General features: G+C 45.3%; 1 protein-coding gene across 4 annotated transcripts in view; it reads left to right on the forward strand.

Moving 5' to 3' along the window:
• Window positions 1–529: 529 nt before the first annotated feature.
• LOC137650516 (pseudouridylate synthase TRUB1-like) overlaps window positions 530–17,680 on the forward strand; it is a 76,595-nt gene continuing 59,444 nt past the window's right edge. For 2 of the 4 annotated variants that reach the window (XM_068383737.1, XM_068383740.1), the window contains exons 1-2: window positions 543–708; window positions 17,217–17,342. In XM_068383737.1, coding sequence (XP_068239838.1) covers window positions 17,234–17,342 — 109 coding nt within the window. In that variant the 5' untranslated portion in view covers window positions 543–708; window positions 17,217–17,233. Of the gene's footprint in view, window positions 788–17,216; window positions 17,343–17,680 lie in introns of all 4 variants that reach the window. The other 2 variants (XM_068383738.1, XM_068383739.1) reach the window with 2 other exon arrangements.

Raw genomic sequence — 17,680 nt, forward strand, 5'->3', positions numbered from 1 at the left:
CTTCCTTGAATTGATCCTGCCCGGGCACTTATATTTTCCACAGTTTAGTGATATAATATAAGAATAAAAGCAATTGAGCTCCAACAACCATAGGAAGAGGATAGTGCACAAACAATAGGAAAATCCCCTTTTAGTGAAGAAAATTTTAGGAATAAGAAAAGTGTACTACAACAAATGAGAATAAAAAGAGAAAAACTAGTGAAAGTAAGGAACACAAAACTAAAAGACACAGAGTCGCCGATGCAAAGGCGAAGCCTCAACGTGATGTTCTCTACCTTGGTCAGCTTGGAATTTGATGCATATAAAAGAATTTAAGAAGTCCAAACTGACCACAATAGGTTGCCAAAACTGATGATAGCAAAGTGTTATCTTATCTAATTTTAAGGTAGAATGGAATAAAAGCAAAGATTGAGAATCTCATTACGGTATTGATTTATTTAAGGCACAGGTAATATAAACTTAAGAATAAGCTTAGAAGCTTTGCTCCCATCTATAAAGGGATAGAGTGCCCGCAAACTTATTCTGCGGAGTGAGCAATAAGGAACCAGGAACCAGGCCCCGGTTTTTCATTCGAACTTCGAATTTTGGTCACTTGAAACTTTGGAAACGTTAGTATACAAGGATAGGTCATCATAACCAATATTAGTTACCTACTTCAACTTTATTTCATTCCTACAATATTGGTTCCCTATTTCTATTGCGGTAAAGGTGAAACTTGCCATTTCCAGAACATGTCAGACCCCTTTTTTATATAATTAACCTCCTGAAGTTCACTGCATTCGAATAGGTACTATGTCCTCTCTTCTTTAACCTCACATAACATGTGTATGTTATCATCTTCATTTGTTCCTTTAAAGTTACATCGTAGATCTAGCATTTTAAGGCTAGCCCACATCATTATAAATATCTCCTTTTATAAATTCTTCAATGTATCCTCTGTTACCATTGGTGAATCTTTACTTTGCGTCTCCCATTTAATAGCTACATTTTTTGTTATCTTATCCTTTATTTTTTTTTCTCTCCTCTATCCCCCTATTTCATAAAATATATATTTCGTTCACACTTTCACCCTATCATTAATATAAGGTTGAGGAGAGAGTTTCTTTTTAAGATTTTAACCCTTTCAAGAAGGGAAACCACGAATTACTGGAATCTCCTTGAAAATTACCAAAATCCCCAACTGATACATTGCAAATCTTTAGAAATCGATAAATAATATGCTTTTATTAAATTACATTATTTTTTAGTAAATTGATTTAAGTAAAATGTGTATTTTAAAGCATTTTTCTATAAACCCTTTACACAATTTATACTGTAAATGGGTACAGAACCTAACAAACCCACCTAACCTAACCTAGTAGTTCCCAGGTCACAACCCCTAGCCTGGGCAAGTCCCCAGACCCCCTTCCCAAGTCACAAACCTTCCCAGGTCACAACCCCTAGCCAAGGTTCTACTTGCAAATATATAAGAAAATATAAATGCTAAAAACATAAATTATTATTATTATTACTTGGTAAGCTACAACCCTTGTTGGAAAAGCAGGATGCTATAAGCCCAGGGGTCCCCAACAGGGAAAATAGCTCAGTAGGAAAGGAATAAAGGAAAAATAAAATATTTTAAGAATAGCAACACCATTAAAATAAATATTTCCTTTATAAACTCTAAAATAAAAATCATAACAAAACAAGAAAGAGAGAAATTAGATAGTATAGCGTGCTCGAGTGTACCCTCAAGCGATAGAACTCTAACCCAAGACAGTGGAAGACCATGGTACAGAGGCTATGGCACTACCCAAGACTAGAGAACAATGGTTTGATTTTGGAGTGCCCTCCTCCTAGAAGAGCTGCTTACCATAGCTAAAGTCTCTCTTCTACCCTTACCAAGAGGAAAGTGGCCACTGAACAATTAACGTTTTTTAATTAAAACACATATTATTTATCAATTTCTAAGGGTTTGTAGTGATATTGTAGGGGATTTCGGTCATTTTCAAGGGGATTCCAGTATTTACCTGAGGATTAAAGTAAATCCGGGGGATTCCAGTAATTGGAGGTACCGTCCAAGAAGCATAGGTGTGGTGGTTGAAATTTTGATTTTTAACTATTTCTGTATCTTATATTTACTATACATTAATCTTTTTATCAATCAGATCTAATATAGTGTATACTGTATGTTTTTTCCACCCCAAAATTATCTGGGCCAGCTCTGTAAGAGTCGATTATGGCTCATTGGACTGGTTGATCTTCTTGTTTTAAGAATAATAATCTTTACTTTATCTTCTAGTATCTCTTGCACTAGTTGGTTTCTTTTGGACCCTTTGTAGTTAGTTGGGATGGACCGGGTCGCTAATCAGAATGTGAGTAAATATTTACTATAGCACAACATCCCTAATGAAGAAAATAAGAATTGTGTCTGGTGTATTTATAAGTACTTTAAATTGTTCTGATGCAAATAATTTGTGGAAACCTATATTTTTCACATTTTAGATATTTTGAAATTCCAGAAGTTATGACATAAAAATTTATGGTTTCCTTCTTAGCTTACCCTAAGACTAAGTCAACCTTCCTACTGGCTGCACTCCTGGCTGGCAAGGTAACATTAAATAATAATATTTCGTAAATATTAAAGTAAAACTAGCTTCGTAATACAGTATTGTATTTCAAACCAAGATAAACAATATTTGATTATATAGATATGGATGGGAAAGTTTTTGTCTTTTTTTTAAGAATCTTGTATTTCCTATAGAAAAACATCCGCCAATATTGTCCCCATAAAGTAAGTCAATTTTGCTAGTAATAAGAAGTTTTCAATATTAATCTTACCCGATGATCATGTAGCTGTCAACTCCGTTGCCCGACAGAAATCTACGGTCAGGATACGCCAGCGATCGCTATCCAGGTGGGGGTGTACACAACAGCGCCATCTGTGGTCAGGTACTCAAGTACTTCTTGTCAACAAGACCTCAATTTTTCCTCTGTCGTGCCGCCGGCAAGACCTACATGGATACGCTGTTGATTTTGGAGTCTTTTGTTCACGTTTTGGTGATGTATTTGCTCTGAAATTTAGCCTTCGCTGTTCAGGAAGCTTTATCCTTAGCTTAGCAAGCTTTTGGAATTAATTTGATTCATTGGTTAACGATCTTTGCTTTATTTTGGAATTCCCCCTTGACTACCTCTAAATTCAAGATGTCTGACCATTCCCAAGTTCCTAAATACAGGCAGTGTAGTGTTAGGACTTGTAATAGGCGTCTTCCGAAGGCCTCTATAGATCCTCACACCGTATGTTCCAATTGTAGGGGAAAATCCTGTCAATTGGAAGATCGATGTGGGGAATGTGCTGGGCTTTCGGAATTCGATTTTAATGAATTCCTCAGATATACACGTAGGTTAGAGAAGGAGAGAGATAGGAGGAGTTCTTCTCGCTCTGTGGATTTTTCCTCTCCCCATGCCCCTCAACCTTTTCCTTCCCCTGTGGTGGTGACTCCCGAACCTGCTACGAGTGCTCAGCCTGCAATGGCTGATATGTTGCGTGCCATTCAGGCTCTCGGTGATAAGGTGGAGTCGTTGGTTAGTGACCGCAATCAGCTCTTGGCAGATGTCAGAGAGCTGAAAGCGAAGAGTGCAGTGGGAAGTGTTAGTGCTAGTGCTGTGCATAGTGTCAGTGTCAGTGTTGCGCATGAGGATACATCTGTGCGTGCCAGTTGTCCTCCCAGTCCGGGACCTCTTGCAAGCTCCCAAGCCCAGGGGAGAAGCAATGTCGAAGGACCAAAGGGTTCGGCAGGCCTTGATCGGCGCACGGATGTATCCTCAGTGGTTGCGGACGCATCTGCTAAGGATCATCCCTTCCACTCCCAGACGAATGAGCCCTTACATTCCTCGTCTGTATAAGAGGTTTCCAGGAGGAAACGGTGGACCAAGGTCTCACGACCGCTCAAACGTAAGGTCCCTTCCGAGCTAGTCCAACGGCCCAGGTGTAGCCACTGGGTCAGTTCGGACTCGCCGCAGTCATCTGATGACTGCACACCTCCCAAGAGAGGTAGAGTGGTCCCTCAACAGGCCTCTGCACCGTCTGTTGTTGCTCCAACCACAGTAGACCCTAAGTGGTCCATGCTGCAGACTATGCAGTCTCAGCTTGCGGCTTTTATGCAGGAGTATCATGCCGAGAAGGTTAACACCTCTCCTGTTAACCTACAACCCGCAGAGGTTGTGCGCTCAGCAGATACTGCGGCTGCCTGCTCCCACACCCCACCTGTGAGAGCTCCTCTACCGATGCGCAGTCCTCACTGCCAGACGCATGTTCTTGCTGCACCATCTGCTAACATGCGTGAGCTGCCGCATCAGGAGTTGCCGGGTTCCAGCACTATGCGGCATTCTCCTCAGCCCATGCAGCATGCTCTGCAGACCTTACAGCATGCTCCGCATACCATGCAGCATGAGCCGCATACCATGCAGCATGAGCCGCATACCATGCAGCATGAGCCGCATGCCTTACCTCATGCTCTGCATACCATACCGCATGCTCCTCAGCCCACCGCAGACCCTCCCACACACCGGCCCTCTGCTTTTGTTGTTGCCAGCTCACAGTCTGTCCAGCAGAGGCATGCTGATGGATCCGCAGGTACGCATGCACCCGTTCTGCAGGATTCAGCCGCTCAGCTTGCTGCTCTGCCTTTGCCACTCACAACTCAACTTTCGGATGAGGATGTATCGGAGAATGAAGCTGCTCATCTGGATGATCCTCACTCTGATGTTGAAGGACCCAAGTCTTCGCCACCCTCCTTAGACTTTCGCAAAGTCCTTGCTTTGTTCAGAGAATTGTATCCTGAACACTTTGTGTCTGCAACCCCTCGTTCTCCTCCCTCCGAGTTTGCTCTGGGCATGCAGTCTGCTGCGCCTGCCTTCACCAAGCTTGTTCTCGCCAGATCATCAAGGAGAGCTTTGAGGGTTATGGGGGACTGGTTGCATTCCAAGAAGCAACTGGGAAGGACCTCTTTTGTGTTTCCTCCTCCCAAGCTGGCTTCTAAGTCGAGCGTCTGGTATGCCATGGGAGAGGAACCTGGCTTGGGGGTTCCTGCCTCTGCCCAGGCCGACTTCTCAAGTCTGGTTGACTCTCCCCGCAGGTTGGCTATGAGACGTTCGAAGATCTGCTGGTCCTTTTCCGATCTTGATCATATGTTGAAGGGAGTCTTTCGTGCCTTCGAGATATTCAACTTCCTCGATTGGTGTTTGGGAGCCTTAAGCAGGAAGACTTCCCCTTCTGACAAGGACTCGGCCATGCTGATCATGTCAAGCATGGACAAGGCAATACGGGATGGGTCTGGTGAACTTGCGGCTTCATATGTATCAGGGGTCCTCAAGAAGAGAGAACATCTGTGCTCCTTCTTATCTGCTGGTATCACTCCTTGCCAGAAGTCAGAGTTGCTGTTTGCTCCTCTCTCCAAGTGTCTGTTTCCGGAGGAGTTGATTAAGGGGATGGCTGCCTCTCTTATCCAGAAGGATACGCATGACCTCATGGCTTCTTCTGCACGTAAGGCTAAAACCTTACCTTCCGTGCCTAGACCCTTCCGCCCTTTAGCAGCTGATACACCTGCTTCTAGGTTCATCCCGCCCTTTCGTGGCAGAACCTCCAGCAGAGGAGGTACCCGTGCAGACAGTCACCGTGGCAAGTCCAAGAAGGGTTCCAAGTCCGCAAAAGGCAAGTTTTGACTGCCTTCCTCTCCAGAAAGCAGTAGGAGCCAGACTCAAGACTTTCTGGCAAGCTTGGGAGAGCAGAGGTGCAGACGCTCAGTCTGTGAAGTGGCTAAGGGAGGGATACAGAATTCCGTTCTGCCTCAATCCCCCTCTAACTACATCTCCCATCAACCTCTCTCCCAACTACAAGGAGAAGGACAAGAGGCTAGCGTTGCAACAAGAGGTGTCACTCTTGCTACAAAAGGAAGCAGTGGTCATAGTCCGGGATCATCAATCCCCGGGCTTTTACAACCGTCTCTTCCTTGTAGCCAAGAAGATAGGAGGTTGGAGACCGGTGCTGGACGTCAGTGCTCTCAATGCTTATGTCACCAAGCAGACGTTCACGATGGAGACGACGAAGTCGGTCCTAGCAGCGGTCAGGCAGGAGGACTGGATGGTCTCGTTAGACCTGAAAGACGCATACTTTCACGTCCCCATCCATCCAGACTCCCAACCTTTCCTAAGATTCGTCTTTGGAAAGGTTGTGTACCACACGGTTGACACACGAGTTTCTGCTGAAGGGCCAACACCAACCGTATTGCGAGGACTGCTTAGTACCTTTAACAGTGAGGCATTTGTTGACCGAATGCCCTAATTTTACTAACTTAAGAAATAGATATCTGTTTGAGGCTCGAGGTGAGGATGGCAGGTTTATCCTTGCCAAGATTCTTGGACATGATGTGTCTTACTATGCGAGCGGAATTTTTAGATTTATTTCAGAAGCAGGTCTTCTGAAAACTATTTAACTATTTTAATGACTTCTTAATTTTTATGGTTTTAATCGAATTCTCTTTTAATTTTCGTATACAGTAAATGGTATCGGCGTCAATGACCTTAGATGTCAGGATGCCAGAAAACTTTCAATCAATCAATCAATCAATCCAAGCCTTGTGCTTTGGCCTAAGCACGGCACCTCTTGTGTTTACGAGACTGATGAGGAATATTGCGAAATTCCTTCACTTGGCAGACATCAGAGCCTCCCTCTATTTAGACGACTGGCTTTTAAGAGCTCCCACAAGTCGTCGCTGTCTGGAGAATCTCAGATGGACTATGGATCTGACCAAGGAACTGGGCCTCCTGGTCAATTTAGAGAAGTCCCAGCTCGTCCCATCCCAGACCATTGTTTACCTGGGTATGGAGATTCAGAGTCGAGCTTTTCGGGCTTTTCCGTCGGCCCCAAGGATCAACCAAGCCCTAGAGTGCATCCTGAGCATGCTGAGAAGGAACCGATGCTCAGTCAGGCAGTGGATGAGTCTAACAGGGACACTTTCATCGCTGGCCATGTTCATCGAGTTAGGGAGACTCCACCTCCGCCCCCTTCAGTATCATCTAGCTGCTCACTGGATAAAGGACATGACGCTAGAGACGGTCTCAGTTCCTGTTTCAGAAGAGATGAGGTCTACTCTAACGTGGTGGAAGAACAGCATTCTTCTCAAGGAAGGTCTTTCGTTAGCTGTTCAGACCCCCGACCACCGTCTCTTCTCGGACGCATCAGACTCGGGCTGGGGTGCGACATTGGACGGACAGGAATGCTCGGGAACATGGAATCAGGAGCAAAGGACACTTCACATCAATTGCAAGGAGTTGTTGGCGGTTCATCTGGCCTTAATAAACTTCAAGTCCCTCCAGCTAAACAAGGTGGTGGAGGTGAACTCCGACAACACCACAGCCTTGGCTTACATCTCCAAGCAGGGGGGACTCATTCGAGGAAGTTGTTCGAGATCGCAAGGGACCTCCTCATTTGGTCAAAAGATCGAAGGCTCACGCTGGTAACGAGGTTCATTCAGGGCGATATGAATGTCATGGCAGATCGCCTCAGCCGGAAGGGTCAGGTCATCCCCACAGAGTGGACCCTTCACAAGAATGTTTGCAGCAGACTTTGGACCCTGTGGGGTCAGCCAACCATAGATCTGTTCGCTACCTCGATGATCAAGAGGCTCCCATTGTATTGTTCTCCGATTCCAGACCCAGCAGCAGTTCACGTGGATGCCTTTCTGCTGGATTGGTCCCATCTCGACCTGTATGCATTCCCGCCGTTCAAGATTGTCAACAGGGTACTTCAGAAGTTCGCCTCTCACAAAGGGACACGGCTGACGTTGGTTGCTCCCCTCTGGCCCGCGAGAGAATGGTTCACAGAGGTACTGCAATGGCTGGTCGACGTTCCCAGGACTCTCCCTCTAAGAGTGGACCTTCTGCGTCAACCTCACGTAAAGAAGGTACACCCAAACCTCCACGCTCTTCGTCTGACTGCCTTCAGACTATCGAAAGACTCTCAAGAGCTAGAGGCTTTTCGAAGGAGGCAGCCAGAGCGATTGCCAGAGCAAGGAGGACATCCACTCTCAGAGTCTATCAATCTAAATGGGAAGTCTTCCGAAGCTGGTGCAAGGCCAATGCAGTTTCCTCAACCAGTACCACTGTAACCCAGATTGCTGACTTCCTGTTACATCTAAGGAACGTTAGATCCCTATCAGCTCCTACGATCAAGGGTTACAGAAGTATGTTGGCAGCGGTTTTCCGCCACAGAGGCTTGGATCTTTCCACCAACAAAGATCTACAGGACCTCCTTAGGTCTTTTGAGACCTCAAAGGAACGTCGGTTGTCCACTCCAGGCTGGAATCTAGACGTAGTCCTAAGGTTCCTTATGTCATCTAGATTTGAACCGCTCCAATCAGCCTCTTTTAAGGACCTCACATTAAAAACTCTTTTCCTCGTATGCCTAGCAACAGCTAAAAGAGTAGGTGAGATCCACGCCTTCAGCAGGAACATAGGTTTCACATCGGAAACGGCTACATGTTCCTTGCAGCTCGGTTTTTTGGCTAAAAACGAGCTTCCTTCACGTCCTTGGCCTAAATCGTTCGAGATCCCTAGCCTGTCCAACTTGGTGGGTAACGAACTGGAGAGAGTACTTTGCCCAGTCAGAGCTCTTAGGTACTATCTAAAAAGGTCTAAACCCTTACGAGGACAATCAGAAGCCTTATGGTGTGCTGTTAAGAAGCCTTCGCTACCAATGTCTAAGAACGCAGTTTCTTACTACATCAGGCTTCTGATTAGAGAAGCTCATTCTCATATGAAGGAAGAAGACCTTGCTTTGCTGAAGGTAAGGACACATGAAGTGAGAGCTGTGGCTACTTCAGTGGCCTTCAAACAGAACCGTTCTCTGCAGAGTGTTATGGATGCAACCTATTGGAGAAGCAAGTCAGTGTTCGCATCATTCTACCTCAAAGATGTCCAGTCTCTTTACGAGAACTGCTACACCCTGGGACCATTCGTAGCAGCGAGTGCAGTAGTAGGTGAGGGCTCAGCCACTACATTCCCATAATCCCATAACCTTTTTAACCTTTCTCTTGAATACTTTTTATTGTTGTTTTTGGGTTGTACGGTCGGCTAAGAAGCCTTCCGCATCCTGGTTGATTTGGCGGGTGGTCAATTCTTTCTTGAGAAGCGCCTAGGTTAGAGGTTGTGATGAGGTCCTTTAGTATGGGTTGCAGCCCTTTATACTTCAGCACCTAAGAGTCGTTCAGCATCCTAAGAGGACCGCTACGCTCAGTAAGGAAGACGTACTTAATAAAGGCAGAGTAATGGTTCAAGTCGACTTCCTTACCAGGTACTTATTTATTTTATATTGTTATTTTGAATAACTAATAAAATGAAATACGGGATACTTAGCTTCTTTGTTAACATGTATGCTGGTCTCCACCCACCACCCTGGGTGTGAATCAGCTACATGATCATCGGGTAAGATTAATATTGAAAAATGTTATTTTCATTAGTAAAATAAATTTTTGAATATACTTACCCGATGATCATGATTTAAAGGACCCGCCCTTCCTCCCCATAGAGAACCAGTGGACCGAGGAGAAAATTGAGGTCTTGTTGACAAGAAGTACTTGAGTACCTGACCACAGATGGCGCTGTTGTGTACACCCCCACCTGGATAGCGATCGCTGGCGTATCCCGACCGTAGATTTCTGTCGGGCAACGGAGTTGACAGCTACATGATCATCGGGTAAGTATATTCAAAAATTTATTTTACTAATGAACATAACATGTTTATGCCTGTCCCATCCAACTACATACCCTGCATACGATGTTGCGAAATAGCATAATTATTTTTTATTCAAACCTATTACTTACTAGCCATATACCTGTTTTTGCTGCTTACCCTGAACCTACTGTTGTGGTAATATTAAAGTTTCCATGATAAGCATATCAAGGATATGCTTTGTTAACTAAGCTACATACAAAAAAAAAAAAAAGCGACTATTTATAAATACTGTTAATCCATGTGCAAATAGGCCTTCAAAAATGAGGTCATTAACTGGTTTGTGAATACTGTTATTAATTTCTAAGCCTAATCCTTCCCAAAGTAAGTATAATGTGACCAGAGTAGGTAGAAGGTTGGCCAGGGCACCAGCCACCCATTGAGATACTAGCGTATCGCTATAGAGTTATTGGTTCCTTTGATTTGCCAGACAGTACTATATTGGATCCCTCTCTCTGGTTACGTCTCATTTTTCCTTTGCTTACACATAAACCGAATAGTCTACTCTATTCTTTCCACATTCTCCTGTCCTCATACATGTGCCAGCACTGAGATTACAAAAGAATTCTTTACTCAAGAGGTTAATTAGTGGTTAATTACTGTACTGTAATTGCTGTAATTGTTCAGTTGCTAATTTCCTTGTGGTAAGGGTAGAAGAGACTATGAGGACACTCCAAAATCAAACCATTGTTCTCTAGTCTTAGGCAGTGCCATAGCCTCTGTACCATGGTCTTCCACTGTCTTGGGTTAAGAGTTCTCTTGCTTGAGAGTTCACTCAAGAACACTGCTATCGTGTTTCTCTTCCTCTTCGTTTTTTTGAATTTTTATAATATATACTGTATATGAAAGATTTATTTTAATGTTACTGTTCATAAAATATTTTAATTATTCATTACTTCTCTTGTAGTTTGTTTATTTTCTTATTTCCTTTCCTCACAGGGCTATTTTTCCTGTTGGAGCCCTTGGGCTTGAAGCATCCTGCTTTTCCAACTAAGGTTGTAGCTTAGCTAGTAATAATGATAATAATTAGTCAAGACAGTCCCGCTTTTAGACGAGACAGTCCCCCTTTTAGATGAGACAGTCCCCCTTTTAGGGGAGACAATTTCACTTTTTTTCACGTATGTCTGCCCTACATTTTAATAGAATAGTACAGTAACTGATTTTCTCTGACACTAAGTACAAACCCTTCACTCTTTATTAGGGAATATTCTTTCGGTGAAGCTGGAAGACTAGCCATAAGACTTTCAGCGAGGTGTAACTACCCCACCGCTAGTTAGGGGGGGGGGGTAGGACTAGAACCAGCTACCCGCTCACACACATGCACACCACTGTTGTCTCATCCATTTTGCTTTTGGCTCGGTTGAGAGTGGATATTCGTCTCTCCAACGCCTATACTAAGTGGCCATTATTAGACTTATTTTTCTTTTTGTATTTTTAGGTTGGGATCGTTTTTCTTCTTGACGGTCGTCATGCGGACTTGTCCTGGACTTGAAGAGCGCAAATGCTGTACTTTCATGTCTTCGGTCAAGACGGAGCCCCATTTGCTAAGCCCGTCCTGCCGAGTTTGACCATGTAATCAGGGTGACACCTGTGAGGATTGTAAGGAGTGACCATTCTCTCAGTGGGAGAGATTTAGCAGGTGGCGCAAGAAGAAGTCGAAGAGGAATTCTTCTCCATTGGGGTCATCCTCGAAGTTTAGGAAACCTCGACTGACTTCTTCCACCCCTCGATTTCTTCCTGAAGCTCCTTCTTGTTCGACCTCCTCAGGACTCGATCGAGCTGGAATGGTGACCCTTTAACCCCTGGACAGCCCTTAGGTAAGGAGAACGTTACCGCTTCCCTTAGTGAAGCAGGGGAGTCTTTTTCTATTGACAAGCTTTTACAGATTTGGCCTTCCTTTGATATCTCTGGTCCTCTGTCGAAGGAGGAAGGATTGTTGGAGTTGCTACATTTGGGAGCAGAGAGGAAGCGAACGCCAGCTTCTGCAGAGGTGGATGTTGATCTTCCCCCAAGGAGTTCCCAATCCCATACCTGGCCCAGTCTCTCCAGTCTCCAACTTTGCCTGCTGCAGTTCCTGATGCTCCCATGCATACTTTCCCTGGTCCTGAAGGATGCTTTTGCAGCACCTTCATGTCATCGGGTAATATCGACCCTCATTTTCTCTGTGCCCGACCTGCAGGGGGCTTCTCTGCGAGCAGGGTTCGCCCTACGACGAGTGTAGGGAGTGGTCCGCCTCCCAGTGGGAGAAGTTTGGGCATTGTAGGGAGAAGAAGTCCAAAAGAGATCTCTCCCCCTGGGTCTTCTTTAGGGGGAAAGGACCTCAGACTTCCTCTTCCCGCACTCCTAGACGTCTTTCTGAAGCTCCTCCTCGCCTGTCCTTCTTCGGGGGCCGATCGAGTAGGAGCGTAGACCAGTTTATTCTATGGCAACCTCGGGGTACCAGGGGTGCTGTTGCTTCCCCGAGAGGAGTTGCCTCCAGCCTCCGAAGAACCATTTTTTCTTTCAGATGTGCTGTAGGCATGGCTGTTCCTGGGAGTTAGGAGTGACTGAACCCCCTTCCAAAGAAGCTTTACTTCAGCTTTTTCAGTGTAGTGTGCGGAAAAATCCTTCACCTGCCCTTGTGGTTGCCTCTACTGCTGATGCATTTGCTCTTTGTGAAGCCCAACTATCGCCTTCTCCTGGCCCTTCCACGCTGTCTCACGGTCATTGCTCCCGCTTTCCCATCTGACAGCCTCCTGCCGACGACGAGTCCTCTCGCCATCTTCAGATCTCGTCGTTCCTTAACGATCCACAGACTTCCCCACAGGCACCGTTCCAGCCCTTGTGACAGTGTCAGGGATCCCTGCAGTTAACCCCGTATAAAATCTAAGAAGGATGGTAAGTGTAGTAAAGTATCTCCCAGACCAGCAGACAAGATGCCAGTGTCGAGAGGCGAGGTCCACGCCTAGTCCCGTAAAGCTAAGGGCAAAGGCAAGTTATGTGCTACCCCTTTTCCCCAGGGTTACCCCATCCCTGACCCAATGATACCCACCCCTCCCCCTGTGTCCATTGTTCAACCCTTGTGCTAAGGGGGTCCTGGGCCTATTCCTCATCCCTCATTGTCAGTGGTTGTGTCTCCAGTCCTGTTTGTTGAGGGGTCGTAGGTCCCTGTGGGTGTGCTATCTCCTCCTATGACAGCGTGTTTCTGTGTCGTGGCTCCTGTTAGCATAACCCGTGTGGTTTCTCCCATCGGGGGAGCATTGTTGTCAACAATCACACTCAGATCCTGACTGCTCTGCTTGCAGACCTAGCAAGGGGAAGAAGTAGGTGCGCTGTTCTTCCTAATCCTCCCACTCTTTGTCATGGTTCTCTTTATCCTCTAACACAGATTCTAACTCTTTTAAGATGAAGAAGAGGAAAAGGTCAAAGAACTCTGGGAAGGTTATCCATAGTACTAGGGATAAGACTCCCAGTGAAACCACCTCTCTTTCAAAGGGGGTGGACAGCACCCATGTGGTTCCCAGATTTTTGGGGCCAGTGCACGGGGCGAGGCTGGCTCCAGTTTTCTGGGTCATTGCCACTGCCCAGCAGGCAGCCTGATACACTTTTTGTTCCAAGGTTGATGGAGTGCTGTGACGACCTCTTTCTCTCTTCCTTCGGGGATGCTGGATGCCTGTTAGTCCCTCTACTAATGAGTTGTTTCTACGGTTGGTAAAGAGAATGGTACCTTTCAAGGACGTAATCAAGTGCATGCTCGCTTTGGTAAGCCAAAAATGTAGGGTAGAGGGCTTTATTTCCTGTTCCTTAGAGCATGCAGCCCTAGTTGCTCCTTTGACCAACCCACAGGAGGAGAAGTACTTGGTACTTATTCGCCTCTGCTAGTTTACGTGCCAGGGGGTCTCCTCCTATTGCTATAGGCCTGCTTGGTACTTCTTCACCCACGATTATATTCGTGATGGTAGTACTCGTGTGGAGGAACAGTCTCGGGAGCATACTGCCTCGCCCTCAGCCTTGGCAGGTTGTGAAGGTGCTCAGGGGGAGGATGTCTCGAGGACTCCGGCCATCTGAAGTAGACTATTCTGAGTTATAGAGTTCATTTTTGAAGGTCCTTGCAGTCATTCATGATTGCAACCTTGTGGGGTAAGCGACTGTGACACCGCCTTTGGCCATTGATTGGCACTTTGGTGCCCCTCAAGAATTGAAGCCTTTGCTGGAGTAGCCGTGATCGGATCTCGTAAACTTGGCCCGGTTGGATGATCAAATGATCAGATCTGTAGGTCTGAGAATTTACTCTGATCCAGAAGGGCAAGCAAGATCCTACTGCCCCCCTCTCACTCTGTAGGTAGTGGAAGTTCTATACGCCGAAAAATGCTGCGTCTGCACCTCTGCAGGATGACCTGTCACTTTGCCTTCTCATGGGGCTCTCATTGGAGAGACACAATGCAGGCAAGTTCTTCTCGGCCTCTCAATCGGCAGCCATGAAGGCTTTGGTCTTGGACTCTCTCCTGGATTTATCAGTGGTCAGGAGCAGGTACGTATTTCACAAAGTCAACGAGGTTGTCAACTCTTGAAGCTTTGAAGGAGTACAAGAGCCTTGTGCTGTTGGGCAGGAAGGTGGTCACCTTCCTTGCTCATCAGGCAACAAACTCGTGGGGTAACTGGGTTTTGAAGAGGCAGGACGCTGTAGTTTCTTACTTCTCAAAACAGGTTGTCATTGGAGAACTCATCGGTTTGGGCTGCCACGTTTCTTCTGCTGGAGAGTCGTAAGCAGGCAGTGTTGGAATCATGGAGCACCGCTTCACAGGACTCCCTGATCCACCTCACTGTCTCCCTCAAGAGCTCTGAACCTTCGAATGGGGCAGCGTCTGAACCTTCATGTTTGGCCAGTCCTACAGGAATGGTCCACAACTCACTCAACCTATCCTTGAAAAGAGCCTGTGCCCGCTCTGTTTAGGATAGGGTGTGATAAGAAGAGGGGAGGGCGAGGGAAACACTGATGGCACCATTCCCTCTCTTTTGTGGACTAATTGCACGCTGACAAAGCGAATACTTCATACATTTCACAGTCTAGAGTTGTCAGCAAGGTACATTACAACCAAGAGGAATGTACTAGCAGACACTCAGTCTCCATGGGCAGAGTTGCCCCTGCATCCTCTTTTAGCGGAAAGTCTTATTACCCTGTGGGGCTCTCCTGGGATCAACCTGTTTGCCACCCAGCAGTAGAGGAAGCTACTCATGTTCTGCTCCCCTTGGGTGGTGTTCAAAGGTGCTTTCCAACACATATGGAATCACCTGGGTGCGTATGCCTTTCTGCTGTTTAGCCTGATCCGGACGGTAATCAACAGTGTTGATTAAGCCAGTACTGATGACCTTGGTGGCTCCCAGATGGCCTAATGCCGAGTGGTATCCTGATTTTCTTGCTCTTCTGGTCGAGGTCTCAAGAGAACAACTCCAGTGGCCCGCACTTCTCTGTCAGCCACATCTACAGAAGTACCACTAGGCGTGGAGGCCTTAGGTGTTCACTGCCAGAGGTTATCCAGCATCTGAGCGAAAGGCTTTTTCTTGAGGCACCACGCAAGTGATATCTAGATACCTCCAGAGGTCCTGTACATCTGTCTATCAGGCTAACTGGGCCATCTTCTGTGATTGGTGTTATAGAAGGGATATTTCTCCGGTCAGAGAAATTCTGTCTCAGATTACGGATTTCCTTGTTTTCCCTCCCCAGGAGAAGCGCCTCTCGGTTGTGGTTATCAAAGGCTACCGCTCAGCCTCGAGTATGGTCTTCCGACTGAAGGGTATAGACCTTTCCATTTCCTGGAAGTTGTCTATGCTCGTGCGGAGCTTCAAGTAGTCTTGTCCTCCCCTGAATCTCAGGCCCCCAGAGTGAGACGTAACTTTAGTCCTCAAGGCTCTTGCATATTCTTTATTCAAGCCTTTGAAGAGGTTGTTAGACAAGGATCTGACTCTAAAGGATGTCATTTTGCTATCTTTAGCATCTGCAAAGAGGGTTAGCGAGTTGCACGGTCTCTCTTATTTAGCCACCCACGGTGAGGGGTAGAAGGAGGTTTTCTTTAGTTTTGTGCCTGACTTCATGGCCAAAACCCAGAACCTGGCAGTGCATATCCCCAAGTTCAAGTCCTTTTCCATCTCCTCTCTAAGTGAGGCATTGGGTGGTGATTGAGAGGAAATGCTCTTATGTCCCATGAGGGCTTTGTGGTGTTATCTGAGAAGGACCCAATACCTCAGGCCTGAGTGTTAAGAGACTTTGTGTTAGAACTTGTAGGTCCAAGGAAGAGGTGTCAAGGAACACGGTCTCTTTCGGGCTTTGTGAGATGATCTATAGAGTGTATGCCTTAACAGGTGAGAGGGACGAGGTACCAGCTTGGACCAGAGTTCTTGAAGTTGGGGGTATTAACCCCACTGTTGTCTTCAGAAAAAACCTGTCAGAGGGCCAAGTATTGAAAGCCAAAGTTTGGAAAAGACAGACCACTTCACGGTCTTGTACTTGCAAGAGTATACCTACAAAACCTTAGACACATCTGTGCTTGGACCTGTGGTGGCTGCTAAAGTATTTGTGTAACCAGCTCATCTCCCACACGGGATAAAGATGCTTTTTGTCTATGGCAACGTGTAAATGTAAGTTTGGTGTTACTGGTAATATGACTTTCTCTTCTGTATTCTTCTATCCCCCTCTCAGGAACCAAGTGGTCGAAACTTTCTTTCTGGTTCGAACCTGAAGCTGGTAAGTTACACTTCAGAGTTCCATTATTTAGGTCTAAAGGAGTACAGTATCACTCCCATCTCCCTTTTATGAGGAAAGTGGTAGTGGATCTCATTCCAACCCATTAATCATCATACAAGGTACTGTATATACTTCCAACTGATATCCCTTTTCGAGGGAAGGGGATCTCTAGTTTGATCAGGTACATGCTTGCATGTATGATCCTGGTCCTATCAGCTTTTCATCACTATGAAAGTCAGGTAGGAGGTTGCTGGGGTCATCGCTTTGCTTGTGCATAGATCAAGCGATGATCACTGCCAAGGAAGAAAATGAACCATCCAATTTAAGTTCCAAGGGGACTTTCATCAAATCAGGCTGTATGTTACCCTAATTAAAGTATTAGGATTTGTTTGTTTCATATGAATAAATTGCCAATTTTTAAAGTACGCAATTTGTATTTTTCAGTGCCATACAATCCTGAGCCCTTTAATTCAACTTCCCTCCTCAACCACCCCTCTAAGTCTTGGGTTGAAAGGTTAAAAGTGAAGTCTTTCCAGCTGGAAAGGGGGCGGGGCTACTTACCTCTCACCCTCACCAGCTGGATAACTGCTTGTCATCCAACTTACACAACCGACTCCATCTCGCACTGAATTCTTCTCTTTAGTTAAAGTACTCAGGTTTGTTACTAGAAAAAATAAAAATTTTATTTAATTTTTCATGCAGATGATTATTCATTTCTATTTTCAGTTGAAGAGCTCTGCAGTATGAGTAGAAGTTTATGGAGAGGGCTAAATGGAATTTTTCCAGTTTTAAAGCCACATGGTGTAACATCAGCTCAGTTATTGAACAATATCAAGGAAAAGCTGACTGAGGGTGAGTATTTAGAAGGTAAAAAATACCTGGAATATTCTTAATACCAAATTAAAAATCGTCCTGGATTAAATCATTATAAATAAAGATATCAGTAGTTGCCGGTTGTAAATATTAGATAATAGTAAATAAATTAATGTATTTTTTGTATGTATTCTTGAGGTTTAAATGTTTTTTTCACAAGTACAGAATGATCTCTTTTACTTTACTACCAGTTTTGTGTTGATTCTTCTATTCATATTATTTCAACAATGGTTTCTCTCAAATTTTACAATGCTGTGGATTTTAGTTATCCTCAAATTAGCTACAGTTGCAGTATTATCATCTTTGCTTCATATATT

The sequence above is a fragment of the Palaemon carinicauda genome, chromosome 12 (assembly GCF_036898095.1).
Source record: "Palaemon carinicauda isolate YSFRI2023 chromosome 12, ASM3689809v2, whole genome shotgun sequence".
Taxonomy (NCBI): Eukaryota; Metazoa; Arthropoda; class Malacostraca; order Decapoda; family Palaemonidae; genus Palaemon; species Palaemon carinicauda.